This window comes from Rhinatrema bivittatum, chromosome 1 (assembly GCF_901001135.1).
Source record: "Rhinatrema bivittatum chromosome 1, aRhiBiv1.1, whole genome shotgun sequence".
NCBI lineage: Eukaryota > Metazoa > Chordata > Amphibia > Gymnophiona > Rhinatrematidae > Rhinatrema > Rhinatrema bivittatum.
In genome coordinates, this window is record NC_042615.1 from 617108399 (window position 1) to 617127753 (window position 19355).

At 46.3% G+C, this 19355-nt stretch overlaps 1 protein-coding gene across 5 annotated transcripts in view; it reads left to right on the top strand.

Moving 5' to 3' along the window:
- CCDC112 (coiled-coil domain containing 112) overlaps positions 1 to 19355 on the top strand; it is a 79537-nt gene that overhangs the window by 22110 nt on the left and 38072 nt on the right. For 2 of the 5 annotated variants that reach the window (XM_029571367.1, XM_029571356.1), the window contains 3 exons: positions 5305 to 5362; positions 6190 to 6311; positions 7192 to 7281. In XM_029571367.1, coding sequence (XP_029427227.1) covers positions 6263 to 6311; positions 7192 to 7281 — 139 coding nt within the window. In that variant the 5' untranslated portion in view covers positions 5305 to 5362; positions 6190 to 6262. Of the gene's footprint in view, positions 1 to 138; positions 703 to 5304; positions 5363 to 6189; positions 6312 to 7191; positions 7282 to 19355 lie in introns of those variants that run through there. The other 3 variants (XM_029571348.1, XM_029571340.1, XM_029571375.1) reach the window with 2 other exon arrangements.

Sequence of the window (19355 nt, forward strand, 5' to 3'; positions counted from 1 at the left end):
AAGGTTTGTATAAGTTCTCGGAGAAGTCCATTAACTGTTATTAATCAAGTTTACTTAGGGAATAGCCATTGCTATTAATTGCATCAGTAGTATGGGAACTTCTTAGTGTTTGGGTAATTGCCAGGTTCTTGGGCCTGGTTTGACCTTTCTTGGAAACAGGATGCTGGGCTTCATGGACCCTTGGTCTGACCCAGCATGGCAATTTCTTATGTTCTTATAACTTTTCTTGTGGCTATCTGTTCCATTAGACATCTCAGAATTGCAGGCTCTGACCTGCAGAGACCCCTATCTAATCTTTTCGCCTGACTGTGTAATCTTCTGACTGGTTTTGTCCTTTTAGCCTAAGGTAATGTCACCTTTCCACTTAAATCAGTCTGTATGTCTTCCAGCATTCACCACTAATGAATACTGCAGTAAGGATAGTAGTCTCCACCTCTTAGACATTTATGACATGCTCCTTAGATATCTGAAATTGACAAACTCCTTTCAGAAAACAGACAAGTTGATCATGTTAAACAGTGGCTCTTCGAAAGGGGAAGCAGCTTCCAAAGCTACTCTGGTCAGATGGGTTAAAGAAATGATCTCATTGGTATGCATACTGAAGAGTCGACAATCAGCCATGCTGCTCTGTGAACATTCCATGAGGGCCCAAGCATCCTTGTGGGAGAGGCCTCTGCAGTAGCCCCAGAAGAAATCTACAAGGTAGCTGCTTAGCCATCCCTGCATTCTTTTGTTTAAATATTACAGATTAGATGTGCAAGCTAAGGCAGATGCTGCATTTAGATTGGAGTATTTAAGGCATCTCTGTCTTCCTCCTGCCCAGTCCAGTATTAGCTTGGGTATCTCCTACTTGTAAGGACTGGTCTAGCAGGAGGATAAGGAATGGAATTGTGGACTTAGGCAGTTGCCAGAAACCTTCTATCAGAGCAATGACACTTAAAAAAAAAAAATCTGAACTCAAAGGGAAAAAGGGAAACCTCCGTTCGAGGTGAGAGAGGGAATTCAAATCTGTAGTCCCAAACAGGGGCAGAGAGCCAAGGAAAGTAACAGAATAAGATAAGAAATGTACAGTTTTCCCTGTTTTATGGGAAAGGGCCATACTCCTCTTGGCCTTCGTCTGCAAAAAAGAGAAATTAATTTGCAGCCAGTGGGAGTGTCCTGGACTGGTGTAGCAGGACTCAAGGAAAGGAAATTTAACAGCAAGATTAAATTTCTCCTTATCCTCATTTTCCCTCCACCTGAGTACATTTTGAATGTCTTAAGCCTCTGTATAGGCTTTGTGTTGCAGGTCATGTATCATTTTAGTTGCTATTCTCTGAACCAGCGGTTCTCAACCAGTATGTCGCGACACACCAGTGTGCCGCCACACTTCCCAGTCCCCCACTGATCCAGCTGCTCCCCTTTACTCCAGCGAGAAGCAAACTCTTCTTCCACCTGGACTTGAAATGCTGATAGCCTGGGCAGAATGCGGCAGGACAGCTGGAGTCAGCGGCACCAGCAGCATGGTCTCTTCTTCCCTCCCCCATGCCCTGGAAGAGGAAGTGGTGTGCAGTTGCCACACGCATGGGAAGAAGAGACCCTGGTAACTTATAACTGCGAGCAGCATCTGCCCAGAGCAAAAAAAGGAACAACCAGTGAGCAGTGTGTCAGCGGAGCCACGAGAGGAAACATGCAGCAGATGCCATTTTAAGCTACAGGCAGGCTCTTTGCACAATTCACCACTAGGAGGGACACGAAGCAGGTGCCATTTTAAAGAGGCTGAGTGCACTGAACAGTAAAGCATAGCCTTGGGAGGTCACAGTGGGAAGAGGCTCCATATTTGTACAGCCTGCCATATGAGGGTCATCATTATCAGAAGGTGTCTCAGCATGTGCCAGAGATGTATAGAGGCATGGGGGAGGTCCCGCCTAGGGAGTTTACCCCTGTGGGAGGTTCTGGTGGAGACTACCCTCTGGCAGGGGGAGTTCAGCTGTGAAAGACATCATGTTTTTTCCTTCTCATGAAGCCGGGCAGGAACTGATTTGGAGTGGAGTGCACCAGAGGCTAATTTTAAAGGGGGTTGATCCTTAGCGGGTATGTACCCTATGGATCTTAAACCTAGGGAGCAGTTCTGTTTTCCGAAGATGGATGCCTTACTCTGTTCAGTGAAGAAAAGGACCACCATTCCGGTGGAAGAGGTGGCGTGACCCTGAAGGATGCCTGGGATTGGAAGACTGAAGCGATTCTGAAACAGGCCTATGAAGCGGTGGCCATGAATCTGCAAATCTCCACTTGCTGTTGTATGGTGGCTTGGGCCAGTCTGTGTTTGGCCCAGAAGGCTCAGGAAGCACTGGGTGACAATGGCTCTTATTTGGAGCTAGGTGCTATTCCTGGCTGATGCTGGTTATGATCTGGTGAGTATGGTGGCTTGTGGGATGGCTTTGGTGTTTTTGGCTAGGAACAGGTCTGCTGACACTATTTCAAAATTGAATCTCACGAAATTGCCCTTCAAGGGTTGTCTATTGTTTGGGGATGAGTTGGAAAAAATGATGAATTGGTGGAGAGATTCAAGTTTCCATGGTTGCCAGATAGGAGAAACGGGGAGGCCAACCTCTTAACTGAGAGAATGGTTTCACGACTCTGCATTTTCATTCATCCAGAGGCTCAGGTAATCCAAGGTCCCAATCATTTGGAAGGTCACAGTCCTTTTGAGCAAAGAAGCCTGTTAAGAATGAAAGCTCTAGTTCTGGAGCTTCCTGTTCCTCCCAATTAAGTTTTGGGGGTCCATTCTCCGGTGCTGGAGACAGGCAACTGCCTGTCTCAATTTTATCAGACATAGACTCACATCACGTCCGACCAATGGGTTCTGGAGATGGTGCAGGGCGGATATGCTCTGGAACTTACACATCCTCTTAAAGACACTTTTATGGTTTCATCTTGCAAGTCTGTAGAAAAAAGAGCAGTAGTGCAATCCACATTAAAGCAGTTGATTGATTTTAGAGGCGGTTGTTCCAGTTCCAAGGGATCAGGAAAGTATAGGCTACTGCTCCATTTACTTCATGGTCCCCAAGAAGGAGGGCTTCTTTCGCCCTATTCTGGATCTGAAAGAAGTCAATCAGATTTGCGGGTTACCTTCTCAGGATGGAGACCTTAAGTTGGTGACTGTGGCAGTGCAGAAGGGAGAGTTTCTCATTCGCTCAACCTCACAGAGACCTAATTACACATTCCGATTTGCAAGCAGCATCAGCACTTCTTGCGTTTTGTGGTGTTATGTTGCCGTTACCAGTTTCAGACCTTACCTTTCAGCTTGACCACTGTGCCCAGAACCTTTTCCAAGGTAATGGTGGTTGAGGCCACAGCACTTTGCAGGGAAGGCATCTTAGTCCATCTGTACTTGGACGGCTGGTTAGTCAGGGTTAAGTCGGAGGCAGATAGTCGTGTGGTGTCTAGCAGGGTAGTTCAACTTCTGCAGCATTTGGAATGGGTGGTGAATTTAACCAAAAGCAGGCTATAGCCAACCCAGATTCTGGAGTATTTGGGCATCCAGTATGATACGGCTCAGGGCAAGGTATTTCTTCTAGAGCAGCATATCCATAAGCACATAAGAAATTGCCATACTGGGTCAGACCAAGGGTCCGTCAAGCCCAGCATCCTGTTTCCAACAGTGGCCACTCTAGACTGCAAGTACCTAAACACTAAGTGGATCCCATGCTACTGATGCCAATAATAGCAGTGGCTATTCTCTAAGACAACTTGATTAATAGCAGTTAATGGACTTCTCCTCCATGAACTTAACCAAACCTTTTTTTAAACCCAGCTACACTAACTGCACTAACCACATCCTCTGGCAACAAATTCCAGAGCTTAATTGTGAGTTGATTGAAAAATAATTTTCTCCAATTAGTTTTAAATGTGCTACTTGCTAACTTCATGGAGTGCTCCCTAGTCCTTCTATTATCCGAAAGAGTAAATTTACCTGTTCTAGCCTCTCATGATTTTAAAGATCTTTATCATATCCCCCCTCAGCTGCTTCTTCTCCAAGTTGAACAGCCCTAACCTCTTTAGCCTTTCCTCATAGGGGAGCTGTTTCATCCCCTTTATCATTTTGGCCACCCTTCTCTGTACCTTCTCCATTGCAACTATATCTTTTTTGAGATGCGGAAACTAGAATTGTACGCGGTCTCACCATGGAGTGATACAGAGGCATTATGACATTTTCTGTTTTATTCACCATTCCCTCCCTAATAATTCCTAACATAATTTGCTTTTTTGACTGCCTCGGCATACTGAGCTGACAATTTCAATGTATCATCCTCTATGACACCTAGATCTTTTTCCTGGGTGGTAACTTCTGATATGGAACCTAATATTGTGTAGCTATAGCATGGTTTATTTTTCCCTATATGCATCACCTTGAACTGTCCATATCAAATTTCATCTGCCATTTGGACACCCAGTCTTTCCAAGGTCCTCCTACAATTTATCACAATCCATATTTAACTACTCTGAATAATTTTGTCATCTGCAAATTTGATTGCCTACTCATCGTATCTCTTTCCAGATCATTTATAAATATATTGAAAAGCAATAGGACTATCCCGCAAAAGGAATCCACTTACCAGGTTCTCTGCTGATCCAGAAACTTGGAAAAAAAGACAGCTGAGGGGAGTTAGGATAAAGTTCTATAAAATCATGAAAGAACTTGAATGGGTAAATATGAATCTGTTATTTACTCTTTTGTATAATACAAGGACTGGGGGACACGCCATGAAGTTAGCAAGTAGCACAATTAAAACAAATTGGAGAAAACTCTTTTTCACTCAACGCACAATTAAGCTCTGGAATTCATTGCTGGAAGATGTGTTTAGGGCAGTTAGTTTAGTTGGGCATAAAAAAGATTTGGATAAGTTCCTGGAGGAGAAGGCTATAAACTGCTGTTAATCAAGTTGACATAGGGAATAGCCATATTACTGACATTAGTAGCATAGGATCTATTTAATATTTGGGTACTTACTATGTATTTGTAACCTGGACTGGCCACTGTTGGAAACAAGATGCTAGACTCGATGGAACTTTAGTCTGACCCAGTATGGCAGCTTCTTATGTTTTTATTTACTGTTTTCCTCTGTTGTATGTTTCATGCTAAGTCCAGTGCTTCTGTTTAAAATACAAAAAACATGATTTTGCACACTAATTTTTGATAAAATTTGAGTTGATTTAGCTGTCCACAGTTGGCTTTTGAAGAAAATACTGGCAGGCTTATGTCTGTGCAGGGCTATATAGGAGTGACATCAAAGAGTCTGTGATCTTCGTCTCCATCTGCAGGTTGGAGTGCATAACAACTAGTGTGGGCTGGCTATTCTAGAAGAAAGGAAATTATTAGGTAAGTAGTATTTTCATCTTATGGCACTAAATTCTAGCCTTGGTTCCGGTTGAGATGGAAGTACAAAGGAACAGGAGGTAAATGGGTCAAAAAAAACAAGAGGAAATCTTGCTTGTCCAAGTTCATTCTGACTTACACATTGTAAAACTGTTAATTTATGTGTACCATATACACACACACACATGAAAACCACTCTGTAAGTAAGAGTGCCTTATGTGCAGTGCAGGCTTGGCATCTGACTGTCTGTCTTTCTCCCTCCCTCCCTTGTTCTGGGCAGCTTACAAAAATATACATACATAAAAATAAAAGAATACAACATCTAAGACAAAATATTAGAAAAAAACCTAACAATACATAGTAAAACAAAAACAGCTTAATTGCAGACCTGCGACTTGAGCTGAGAGCTGTAATCCAGATTCAATTAAATGCTAATTTCAATGAGTCTTCAAATCTGTTTTGAAAGTTTTGTTGGATGCCTGTTTTCGGAGGGAGTTGGACAGTTGATTCCAGAGCAATGCTCCAGCTTTTGAGAGAATATGCTCTCTGTATTCAACAAGGGGATAATCTTGTGGCTGGGTATATCCAACAGACATTGTCCTTCTGATCTTAAATTTCCCACAGGTCTATGAAGTTTCAGGAACAGATTAATGACATATGAGAGATAGTTAATGAGAGCATTGTATATAATGGTCAGCGTTTTATACTGTTTGAAGAATGTATGAAGGGCCTTGACTAGTATTGAGAAATAATTTCACCATATTTTTAGAAAGGGATGCTATTGTTTCATCATTAAAAGTTCTAAATCCAATTGATCTTTTTCTCCACAGAATTGCTATATTAGAAAAAGACAAAAATGGCCACCTGTACAGCAAGAAGAGTGATTTCAGGACAGAGTACAGCATGCTGGAAGAACATGAGCATAAGCTGACTGACAATCGGAAGGCAGAAAGTAATGAGAAATCATTATTTATCTAATTTAGATCCTTGCACTACATATAACATGTCCTTTCCCATCAGGCTGCTGGACCACTGAGTAATAGTGTTGAGGGGGGGGGGGGGGGGGGGGAGAGGAGGAGAGGAACGGAACATGAAATTTGAGCAAATTGGGAGGCTTGTCCGTCTTCTGCAGAAAGTCCCTGTGCACAGTTAAGCTGCATAAATTAATCCTCCTCCATAAATTAATCCATGCAGTCAGCAACACTATCATATGCCAAGAGATGCTTTCATGTGCACATTTTGACTTTGATTAGTCTGTTCCTTGTTTTGGCAGTTAAACATGTCTCTTCTATAAGAAATATCACTATGCACATCTTATAGACTTATAGAAGAGACTAGGGGTGTTTTTATGATAAAGATTTTACAGTAAGTTACATTTTTAAAATGTATGTATACAAAGTGGTGAAGGGAAAGGTTTAATGGTAACCTGCACAGGAATGTTCCAGTTGTTCCAGTGCATGCACTGATGGGGATGATGGGCATATCCTCCAACTGAGCAGTTTGAATGAACATCCATAAGTGTGTATTACAGAAAATAACTGAAGGAGAGAGCAGATTGCTTGATAAGACTTCCTTTTTACAATTTAAGATTAATTTTTAATTGAAAATCACCAATTGAGGTGAGGGGTGAGTGGAGGAAGGGGGGGTGAGTGACTGAGGGGGGAGGAGGATGAGTGTCCGAGATGAATGAGAGAGGGGAAGGGGGAGTGAGGGAGAAGAAGTCTAGAAGAGTACAGTTTCCAAAAACCAAACCGAAAAAAATGTTTTAATGTAGCCCATTGTTACGGGCTTTAATGGCTTGTTTCTAAATAAACACATATGTATCTCTGCAGGAGTCAAAACTGAGCAAGAACTTGCAAAAATACATAATAATGTGAAGAGACTTCAGCGACAGTTAAAAGATGTTAAACCTACTCCAGAATGTAAGGAGCATTTTTATATTTTTAAACTTAAAATTAATTATTTAATTATTTATTATTGGGGTACAGTGATGGACATAATGCTTATAATTCAAGACATAAGTCGTCACGCATATAGAGTAATATATGGAGTAGAGCAAAACTCAGTTAACTTGACCGACAAGGTGTGCATCTCTCTCCATGGAGACCAGAACAGCGCGGACAAGGAGTATCGGGGGGAGGGAGTTGGGATGGGAGGAACGTCGAGAGCTCTGACAGATATGCCGTGCCACAGGGGAAGGAGTGAGTCACATAGTGTAGTGTCTGAGAGGGGACGGGAGGGGATGAGATTGGGAGAGGGTGGGGAATGATTGGGGAGGGAAGGGGAGGGAGTGGGAGTGAAAATGGGGGAGGGGGGGGTGAGGGAGGGAAGGGGGTTTGAGTGGGGGCAGGAGTGTGGAGATCAGGAAGTGTTGGCTTGCTCTGCCAGGACAGGAGGCTGCACCCTGGGATAGAGGAGAACGCAGTGGGAGTGGAATCTGAAGGAGCCAGACAATCAGCTGCTGGAGGCTGGGGGGGAGGAGAAAACCGGGAAGGAAGACAAGCCTTCTCTGGACCACCTCCATCCTGTCTCTGTCCCATTGGAGATACGGTCTCCAGAAAAGAGCACAGTACTCCAGGTGAGGCCTCACCAAGGCTGTGTTCAAGGGGATCATCATTCCTTTCTCTTACTAGATATTCCTCTCTCTATGCAGCCAAGCATTTTTCTGGCTTTAGCTATTGCCTTGTCACTTTGTTTCGCCGACTTTAGATCGTTAGACACTGTCACCCCAAGGTCTCTCTCCTGCTCTGTGCACATCAGCCCTCACCCCCCATCAAATACAGTTCTTTTGGATTTCCACACCCCATATGCATGACTCTGCACTTCTTGGCATTGAATCTCAGCTGCCATATCTTCGACCACTCTTCCAGCTTCTTCAAATCCCATCTCATTCTCTCCACTCCTTCTCATTCTCTCCACTCCTTCCAGCGGGTCCACTCTGTTGCAGATCTTAGTATCATCTGCAAAAAGACAAACCTTACCTTCTATCCTGTCCGCAATGTCGCTCACAAAGATATTGAACACGACCGGTCCCAACACCGATCCTTGCAGCACTCTGCTTAACACCGCGCTCTCTTCAGAGTAAGTTCCATTTACCATCACACATTGTCTTCTGTCCGTCAACCAGTTTGCAATCCAGGCCACCACCTCGGCACTCACTCCTAAGCTTCTCATTTTATTCACAAGCCTCCTGTGCGGGACTGTATCAAAAGCTTTGCTGAAATCCAAGCAGATAACATTGAGTGCTCTTCCTCGATCTAATTCCCTAGTCACCCAATCAAAAAAGTCAATCAGATTTGTCTGACAGGACCTTCCCTTGGTGAATCCATGCTGCCTCTGGTCTAGCAATTCTTCTGACTGTAGATAGTTCACAATTCTTTCCTTCAGCGGCGACTCCATTTCTTTTCCCACCACTGAGGTGAGGCTAACTGGCCTGTAGTTTCCAGCCTCCTCTCTGCTCCCACTCTTGTGAAGCGGGACCACCACCGCTCTTCTCCAATCACTCAGCACCACTCCCATTTATAAGGATCTATTGAACAGGTCACACAGCGGACCCGCCAGCACATCTCTGAGCGCCCTCAGTATCCTGGGATGAACCTCATCAGGCCCCATGGCTTTGTCCACTTTTAGTTTTCATAGCTCTTCCCATACATTCTCTTTTGTAAATGGAGTTACATCTACTCCACTCCCCTCCAGTTTCTTGTTAACTAGCAACGGTCCTTCTCCAGGGTCCTCTTTAGTGAACACTGAGCTGAAGTATTCGTTTAATATTTCTGCCATTTCTTCATCTCTCTCCACACATTGATCCTTCCCTGTACGTACCTGGATCAGTCCAGACTCCTGGGTTTGGCCCCCCCTCTAGCAGATGGAGACAGAAGTTTACAAACAAAAACTCCGCCTATATCTAGGCTGGTGCCACCTACAGCCCGGCAGTATTCTTCTGTCTCCTAGCAGGTGGAGAGGGTGCCAGACCTACAGTCTGTGCTGAGACCTAGATTTAGGTGGTAGATAGTGTAAAAAAATAAATAAAAAGGAAGTTTAAGAGAAGAAAGAAGACAGATTAGGGCTCGGACCGCAGAGGCTTGCCTGCTGGTCACCGAGCCTGCCTCCCAGAGGGTAGCGAGGTCCTGAGGGGACCATACCCTCTGGTTGAGGCCGCTGACACGTGGGGGAGCTCCACTTCCAGCATCCATCAGTGCTGGGGGTGACATCGGGGTGCCCGGCTCACTCCCCCCAGCTGGGCCCGGACCTGATTTGCCGGTAACTGTGTCCAGGCAGTAGCCGTCATTCTGGCGAGCCACCCTCTCTTCATTGAAGGCCTCTTGACTTTATGGATCCACAGTGTTTATCCCACGCCCCTTTGAAGTCCTTCACAGTTCTGGTCTTCACTACTTCCTCCGGAAGGGCATTCCAGGCATCTACCACCCTCTCCGTGAAGAAATACTTCCTGACATTGGTTCTGAATCTTCCTCCCTGGAGCTTCAAATCGTGACCCCTGGTTCTGCTGAACCAGGGCTTCCGTGGCTGAAGCTGAACAGATATGCACTTATGTTGTAAAGCTCTCTAGTCCAATTTTCACTGTCGAGAGCACAATTATTATGCGGCTGAGTGAGGAAATCCGACACTGTACCGACACTCAGTGTTTCGGAGAGAACCTCCTTCTTCAGGGAGTCGGATATGAAAATTGCCGGCCCAATAGCTGTGGATAATATAAATACATTATAATGAAAAGTGCATATCTAGAAGACCCACTTAATACTTTCTAAAAACGGCGACTCTGTGAGGAGGCACTTACATGTAAAGAATCACTCTTATCTGGCTGTGAATGTAGCATCTCAAAGTGGCTCTGCGAACAGACAGCAGTACACAACAAATGACAAAACGATCCCGATGTAAAAAACACATACCAAAAGTTTACCTGACCCACATAAGCACTGACTTCTGCGATGCTGGAAATCAGTCTGTCGCCTTGCCGTGAGTCATCTATTAGCAGCGGTGTTGTAATGAAGACGCTAACATTTTAAAGCTTTAAAGGCCTGCCAAAATTGTGCATGTGTCCATAAAAGGGTATCTACGTCATCTGGACACCATCTTGAATTGCAGAAGATCCAAATAAGGGTGTATACGTCATCGGGCGCCATCTTGAATATTTTTACTCGGGGAACGACATGTAGATAATCCGAATAGGAGTATGTGCGTCATCGAACGCCATCTTGAATGTGCCATTGATAGACATTAGCGAGCGGAGATTATCGTCAAGATAAACCACCACACAGATATATAACAAGTCTCTAAAGATTTCATTAACAAAGTGTTGGAAAACAGCAGGAGCGTTAGTTAACCCGAATGGCATAACAAGGTATTCATAATGTCTGGTGTTAAAAGCGGTCTTCCACTCGTCCCGCTCCCGAATCCGGACCAAGTTATAGGCTCCTCGCAGGTCTAGCTTGGAGAATACTCGGGCTCCTTGCAGGCGATCAAACAATTCTGCAATAAGGGGCAGAGGGTATCTGTCTTTAATGGTGATAGCGTTGAGTCCGCGGTAAAGTCCCATCTTTTTTCCCGACAAAAAAATCCAGCCCCCGCTGGAGAGGTGGATCTTCGAATAAACCCTTTCGATAGATTGTCTTGGATGTACTCGGACATCGCCCGAGTCTCTGTGGCAGATAAAGGGTAGACTCGCCCTTGTAGTGGGATGGATCCTGGAATCAGCTTAATGGTGCAGTCAAAATCTCGATGCGGGGGTAATGTGTCTGCGGCCTTCTTGGAGAACACATCCGCAAATTGTTTGTACTGACAAGGTAAATCCTTCAGGACTGAGATGCAGATGAAACCAGAAGCAGGATTCATAACTTTCAAGCAAGTCTCACGGCATTCTGGTCCCCAGTGCGTAAGTCGCAAAGAAGTCCAATCAAATTGTGGATTGTGGCGTTGCAACCAGGGAATGCCAAGGACCACCGGGTGAATGGCTCTGCTGAGGACGTAAAAGGTGATTTGTTCCGTGTGGTCAGGTGCAATTCGGCAATCCAGAGGTTCCGTGTGGTGAGTTATTCTCCCAGGTAAGGGTTCGCCGTGAATAGAAGAGATGATCAAGGGCTTAGGGCAGGGACGAGTAGGAATCTGGAATTTATCCACAATTTCTTGTAATATGAAGTCTCCTCCTGCCCCGGAGTCAACTAACGCCAAGGTTGAAAATTCCTGTCCTTTAATATGGAGAGTAACGGGTAAGGTGAGTGGGGGAGCAGGGGATGTAAGACCTAGGGAGACTCCCCCCATGGACCCTAGGCTTTGTAGTTTCCCGGACGGATAGGGCAGACGGCTATGCGATGGCTGGAACCTCCACAGTATAAACAAAGGCCTGCCTTTTGGCATCCCTGACGTTCTTCAGGTGATAAAGGACCTCGGCCTAATTGCATGGGTTCCTCTGTCGTCCCTTCGTTGGTAGAGGATTCTCGAGGGGTCGTGGAGGTAGAAGATGGAACATGGGAAATTGCCGGACGTGTCCTGGATCCTAAGCCCTCATGAGCTCTTTCTTGTAACCGTCGATCAATTCTGTTTGCTAATTCAATGAGGGAATTTAAAGAGGACGGAAGTTCCCGAGCGGCCAGCTCATCCTTAATTCTGGCCGATAGTCCCTCCAGGTATATGGTTCTCAGGACGCGTTCCTCCCAATGAAGTTCTGTAGCGAGAGTTCGGAACTCAATATTATAATCCGAGAGGGATCGCCCTCCTTGACGGAGGTGAAGGAGGTCAGAGCCGGCAGCTGCTTGTTTCCCGGGTTCCTCAAAGATTGTCCGAAACAATTCCAGAAATCGTGGAAAGTCTTGTAATACCGGATCTGAGCGCTGCCACAGCGGAGAAGCCCAGGCCAGCGCTTTTCCTTCTAGTAGAGAAAGGATGTAGGTGGTCTTGGTTATATCATCCGGGAATAGTGGTGCTTGCAGATGGAAATGCATACTGCACTGGTCTAGAAATCCCAGACATAAGCGAGGATCCCCGGTGTATCGGGGTGGAGCTGGTAACGGAAGAACTGGTTGAATGTAGCCTGAGGCAGCTGGTGGAACCGGTGCTGGCGGAGGGTTTGCGGTTGGAGTGCCAGTGTGCGTAGCAACTATGGCATCCAGCCGAGCATTAAGTCGCTCCATGGAGGCTGCTGTGGATTCCAACATACTCTGTTGCTCCATTATCTTCTGAGCTAGGCCAGGAATTGCTCTTAGTGCTGAGGCCTCTGCCGGGTCCATGGCCTTGGCTTACTGTTATGACTTGGGAGGTGGACCTTTGGTCCGGCGATGAATGAGAACGTCCTATCGTCGGAAGGCGAGGCCAATTCCGAGGGTCACAAGAAGTGGAAGAGGGTAATCTGGATGCAGGCGCCTCCAGCAGGTCGTGTGCTCAGAAGCTGGCGCCTCTGCAGGTCGTGTGCTCAGAAGCTGGCGCCTCCAGCAGGTCGAAGGATCGTCATGCACAGTCCAGGGATCAATGCCAAGGGAAACTCCACAGCCAGTCCAGGGGTCAAGAGCCAAAGAATACTCCGCAAGCTGGTCCAGGGGTCAAGAGCCAGAGGAATCTCCACAGCCGGTCCAGGGGTCAGGAACCAAAGAATATTCCACAGCCAGTCCAGGGATCAAGAGCCAGAGGAAGTCAGCAACCAGTCCAAAATCAGATACCAGGGATGAACAGCAGCCAGTCCAGGAATCAGGCACGGAGGATCAAACACAGGAACAGAACTCAGGAACAAACCACGAGAGCCAAGAAGCCAAGGCAAGGTCTGAAGGCACAGATCTTGCCTTAAATAGTTCCCTGACGATGGAGCCTACAGGAAGGACCCCAACCTATTTCCTGTAGAGGCTCTTTTAAATCCAGGCTACTGCCGTGCGCGGGGACCTAGGGAACTTCAGGGGGCGGGGCTAGCCACGCGGAGAGGACGCCGCGGCCATGTTGAAGGCAGCAGCCGCTGCCGCAGGAAAAGCCCACCGACGCCAGCCTCAACGTCGGCGGTTGGGCCCACCGCGCCGGTGAGTGACTGGCCCCGGTTGCGGTTTGCCGCGGCCGTTGGCCATAACAAAAAAGGATTGGATAAGTTCTTGGAGGAGAAGTCCATTATCTACTATTAATTAAGTTGAGTTAGAAATTAGCCACTGCTATTACTAGCAACGGTAACATGGGATAGACTTAGTTTTTGGGTACTTGCCAGGTTCTTATGGCCTGGATTGGCCACTGTTGGAAACAGGATGCTGGGCTTGATGGACCCTTGGTCTGACCCAGTTCTTATGTTCTTATGTCTTAGGATCCTTTTTTCCTGCCACAGACAGATGTAAGCCATCTTTGACAAAGAGCTTTTTACTGTTCCATACACGGCCCCAGCCCCCAATAAATCCAAAACTTTGTTCCTTACACCAGGATTTTAGCCATACATTGAAGTTATTAATATGGCTTAGCCTCTCCTTTCCCTTTCCATGAACAAGTAACACTTCTGAAAAGGCAATGGTTGTCGCCATGTGACTAATCTGATTCACTAGAGACTGGAAATCTCTCTGTACCGCTTGGATGCTGTTTCTAGCAAGGTCGTTGGTTCCCAGATGTATGATAGGATCAACTTTAGAGTCTTTGCTTTCTTCTTTGATCACTTTGACTATTTGAATAGCATTTCTGCTGGCTGATGATCCTGGGAGGCTTTTAACTGTAGTGTTTCCCTCGCTAAGAGTTCTCAGATTAGTGCCTCTGACAGTCACCCAGCACGATGAGCTTTTTCCTTTGGTTACTGATTGTATTTTGGAATTTCTGTATGCATTGGGTTTATTCTTTCTTTTCGGATAACACTTCAATCTCTTTCACAAGAGCTTCTTCATTACCTAATACAGAGAAGGCGTTTTGTACTTGCGTCACTTGATACAGCGTGTGTCTCCGGATCACAGGTCTAATTCTACCAAAGCCCACTGTAATCCCTTTGCTTTTTGAGTTCCTTAATGCCCTGTGTGAGTTGGGGGGGGGGGGGTAGACTTGTGGGCTGCAAAGCTATTACTATTTCTTGGCTGATTATTGTATGTATTTCCATTCTTTATGTATTTTATTAGTGTTTATTATTCATTTTATATAAGGTTCTCATACTTTATATATTTTTTAATGATCATAGGCACAAGAGAAGAAAATTTATATTTTCATCCCTCATGCAGATTTGTATGTCGAAACATGATCATGTCAGGGGTTTAGTATCTTATATTACACTGTGTCAGTTTTTGTTTTTTTTTTTGAAAATATTTTTATTATCAGTTTTTGAAAACACAACAAGACTACAAGAAACCATAAACAGAGAACAACATTCCTCTCAGGAGGAGTAAAGGAGATACACTGTTCGAACTATCAAAAATTCTCCATCCAAAAAGAGCCCCCCCCCCCCAACCTCCCCCTCCCACCCCTAAAGTCCCGGTTTCTCATCCTCTGCCAGTTCAATCGGAAGAGTGAGGGTACCCTTGGTGTAGCTGGTGGTGAAGCCTTTTGTCTTCTGGAGCCTCGGTGTTTGTTCCTGTGGTTTGGTGTGTTCCCTGGGGTCCTTATGAGCGTGTCGGGGTCCCAATTCACCATGGATCCGGGTAAGTCTTCACCCTTGGAGACAGATGCTCTACAAAAGCAGCCCATAACTGCGAGGTGTGTACAGACTTCTTTGGAGTGGCCGGGCTAGTAATAGCGTGTTCCAGGGAGCAAAGACGCACCATTTTCTGGAACCAATGGTCAAAATATGGCCCATCCGTCCCAACCCAGTGCGTTAGAATAACCTGTTTACCTATCACACCTGCCCGCAAAGCAAAGAAACGTGCAGATGCTGGCAAGGGAGGAACTACGGAGTCATCCATCCCGAACAACCAGAAATTTGGGTCAGGGGGTAATGGTTGTCTCAAAATCGCAGAACATTTTTGCCGCACTTGTTTCCAAAATGTTGCAACCCTTGCACAGTCCCAAAAACAATGGTGGTAAGTACCAACATCTACCCCGCATTTCAGACACTGGGGAGTGGACGTGAGCTTCATCTGGTAAGCCCTATAGGGTGTGATATGGCTCATCCAAAGAAATCTGTACTGTATTTCTTGTAACAATATATTGTCAGAAATATCTCGTATATCTTCAAAACACGTTACAAACTCCAGAAACGTTAGGGAGAAAAGGGGCCACCCCTGCCATCGGTTGTATAATTGTTGTAGCGGTTGGATAGATGAATACCCCAGCAGGGTCCTATAAAGGGTAGAAACCGAAAGCTGTCTCCTCCTCCCCGTCGTGATTACCTCTAGAAACGTATGACCTGCCGGTGTAACCTCAAAGGATCGTTTTTCTTTGTGAATGAAATGAGTTAGCTGGAGGTATGCGTAAAGGTCCTCAGCTGGTATAGAGTATCGCTGTTGGAGAGTTGAAAACGGTAACACCGTCCCAGTTGTCCGATCCCATACATCCAGGATGTGGGTGAGACCCCCCCCATGCCAGCGTTGAAAAGGCCCACCTAGCTGTCCCGGGGGAAAAAGAGCATGCCCCATGATCGCCAGGAGTGGAGTAACAGGGCTGGGTATAGGGCCGATAGTGCAAAAGAATTGCCATGCCATTCTACAAGTATGCACCAGTATTTGCCTTTTTAGGTGGTGGGGCACCATCGAGAAAGGCAATTGTACCAGGGGGTTTAAGGAGAGTACGCCATACCATTCCAGTAAATAATCATAAGGGGAAACCGTAGACGTCGCCATGAGCCAGTCTCGAATGTGTCTCAGACAACAAGCTAAGTTATAGTATAGCAAATTTGGACAGCCCAGACCTCCTTTAGCTATGGGGTTCATGAGCGTTTGTAAAGGAATCCTGGCCCGTTTGCCCCGCCATAAAAAGGAGCGCAAAGCTTGCTGGAGTTTTCTGTGGTCCTGTTTTAACAGCCAAAGAGGAGCCATTTGTAGAAGGTACAGCCATTTTGGTACGAGGATCATCTTAAAAGATGTATACGCCCTCGAAGGGACAAGGGAAGGGGAGTCCACCTTTTCAGAGTATGCAAGGTGGTCATCAGAAGGGCCCGTACATTTGCCTGGTAGAAATCCACCACCCGACAGGGGAATTTTAAGCCTAAATATGTTAGGAAGTCATCAGCCCATCGCAGGGGAAAATCCCCACCCCAAGTGGGACGTAAAGTCCCAGTGACGTCAAGAGCCTCAGATTTAGCGTAGTTTATCTTGAGGCCCGCAAAACGGCCATAGTGCCGTAACACATCCAGTACTACCGGAAGGGAGCGTCGGGGCTGCGTCAAAAATACCAACATATCGTCAGCGAAGGCTGCTATTTTAAAAATGTACTTCGGGCCCCCAAAACCCTTTATCTGTGGACAGCCTTCGATTTTTCGTAGTAGTGGGTCCAAGGCCAGAATGTACAGTAGCGGCGAAAGGGGGCATCCCTGTCGAACCCCTCGGCGAATGGGCACCCCCGCAGACAAGCTATTATTTACAAAAACAGTTGAGATGGGGTTTGTGTATAATAAAGATAGATACTGTAAAAAATCACCTCTGATCCCAAATCTTTGTAAGACCGAGAAAAGGTACGTCCACCCCACCCGGTCAAAAGCTTTTTCTGCGTCGAAGCCCACGATGAGGGCCGGTATGTCTTGGTGTTGGCAGATCGTCATAGCTGTAAGAAGTTTTACAATAGTCCCATTGGGCTTCCGGCCCCTGACAAAGCCCGTTTGGGTGTGGGAAACCAAGGTAGAGAGCACGAGTTTTAACCTCTCAGCCAGAACTTTCGCGAGAATCTTGAGATCGCAATTTAATAATGAGATGGGTCTAAAAGAGGAGGGGCACGTGTGGTCCTTGCCCGGTTTGGGAAGCACTATAATGTGCGCCGTGTTAAAATGAGTTGGAAAACTACCGGATCTAAGGCCCTCCCTAAAATAACTTGTCAAGGGGTCGCAGATGTAAGAGGACATGATTTTATAAAAGTCGTATGAATACCCGTCCGGCCCTGGGGATTTTCCAGCCTGGGCTGCAGAAATAGTCTGCGCAATTTCGTAGGTTTGGAGCGGGCCATTCAGGAACGCCCGTTGGGAGGCCGTAAGGGTGGGTATCGCCACATCCCGAAAAAAGTCCTCCCCCACATCCCCCTCGTCTCCAGTCTCTGGCGCGTACAGGGTGCTGAAAAATTGCCTAAAAATTTCACAAATCTCCGTTTCCTTGGTCGTCAGCTCGCCATTGGGCTTGCGCAGATTTGTAATAAACGACCGAGATCGCTGAGCTTTAGTAAGATTGGCCATCAACCGGCTGGGTTTATTGCCATATTGGAAAAGGTGTTGTTGGCCCCTCCATAAATAAGCCTGCGCTCTGTTATCTAATAAGGTGTTTAATCGCCCTAAGATACTGTAGAAAGACTTCCAATGATCAGGGGTGTTGTGCTGTATGAGTGTCTGTTTGGCTTGGACGAGTTTGGGTTCCAACTCCAGAATAGATTTGTTGATCTGTTTTTTCCGAGTAGAGACATATGATATGATATCTCCTCTGAGTACCACTTTTGCGGTTTCCCAATACAGGTGGGGAGTCTGGGCGTGTTGCCGGTTATTTGCAGCATAGTCTTTCCACCTGTCCTTCAAAAACTTCCCAAATTGGGCATCATCCTTAAGAAAAGATGGAAATCGCCATATCCTAGTGGAATGTGGGATTTGTGAGTGAGTCGATATCGAGATCGGAGAGTGGTCAGATATTGCTAGGGCCTCAATACTCGCCTGTGCTACATTAAAAAAGTCGGAGTTGGACATAAGGATATAATCAATACGGGAGAGTGTGTGGTGAGAGCGTGAAATGTGGGTGTAGTCCCTTTCCGTGGGGTGCAGGGTTCTCCAGACATCTAAAAGCTGGAGGTGCTGACATAGGAAAGCCACGCCCTTCAACTGTTTCCCCGGGGGCTGTGACAAGGGCACACTTCTGTCCAAGGAGGCATCATGAACACAGTTGAAGTCTCCTGTGACATACAACGTGCCCTGAGTGTGGGTTAACAGTAGGTTACAGAGGTGCTGAAAAAAGTCCTGGTTATAAGTATTCGGTCCGTAAATCGTACAGATAGTAACCGGTCTATTGTTCAAAGTGCCCACTACAATTAAATATCTCCCCTCCAAGTCAGGTACCGTTTGAGTTATCTGCATATTGACATTTTTGTTGATTAGGATAGCAACTCCACCCTTACGGTGTTGCGCCGGCGCCGACACACAAGTGCCCACCCAATCTCTTTGAAGCTTTAAGCTTTCAGATGCAGAAAGGTGTGTCTCCTGTATACAGGCGATATCCGCATGAAGGCGTTTCAAGTGTGTCAGAACTTTTTTCCGCTTTACAGGGGTTCCCAGCCCATTTATATTCCAAGAAATTAACCTGACCATCGATCACATGAGGTCGTGGCTGGAGAACCGCGGTGAATTCTGCTAATTCGTCGAGGGTGGGTCCCCAGCCTGACACCCCCCCCCCCCCCCCCCAAGACAGAACATTGATCTCCCAAGGGAACACAAATATGCAAATCTTAACACGCACCAGCACATATAATATCCAGCAGAAGATAAGTGTGAGTCTACCGCTCTATCACTCCCAGGGCTACCTTTATAGAGAAACCAGGGTTTGCTGTGATACCCCGCACGTTCCCCATTCCCCCCCTCCCTCCTCCCATATTCCCCCAAGAAAACTGAACCAGTCATTTTTGCCTCCTGCCAAAAACAAGAGGCCTAGAGATCCGGTTTCATGTGACCAGGGTCCACATCCCACCAGCCAGGAGTGTTAACTATACAACTGTTCATCCGGCCCTCCCCGGGCTGGTATACCTGAGTCATTTGAAAATCCCTTTTTGTCTACTTAAAAGCGAAAAAGAAGAAAAAAAAAAAACAGGTGTGGCTAGGAAACTTGCCAATGTCAGTTTGTAATCCAAATGCATGTTCATCAGGGGGAGCGCAGCACGAGCGCGCCAGCCGGCCGCCCTAGAGCCTGGGTAGGCCCAGACATCAGCCTCC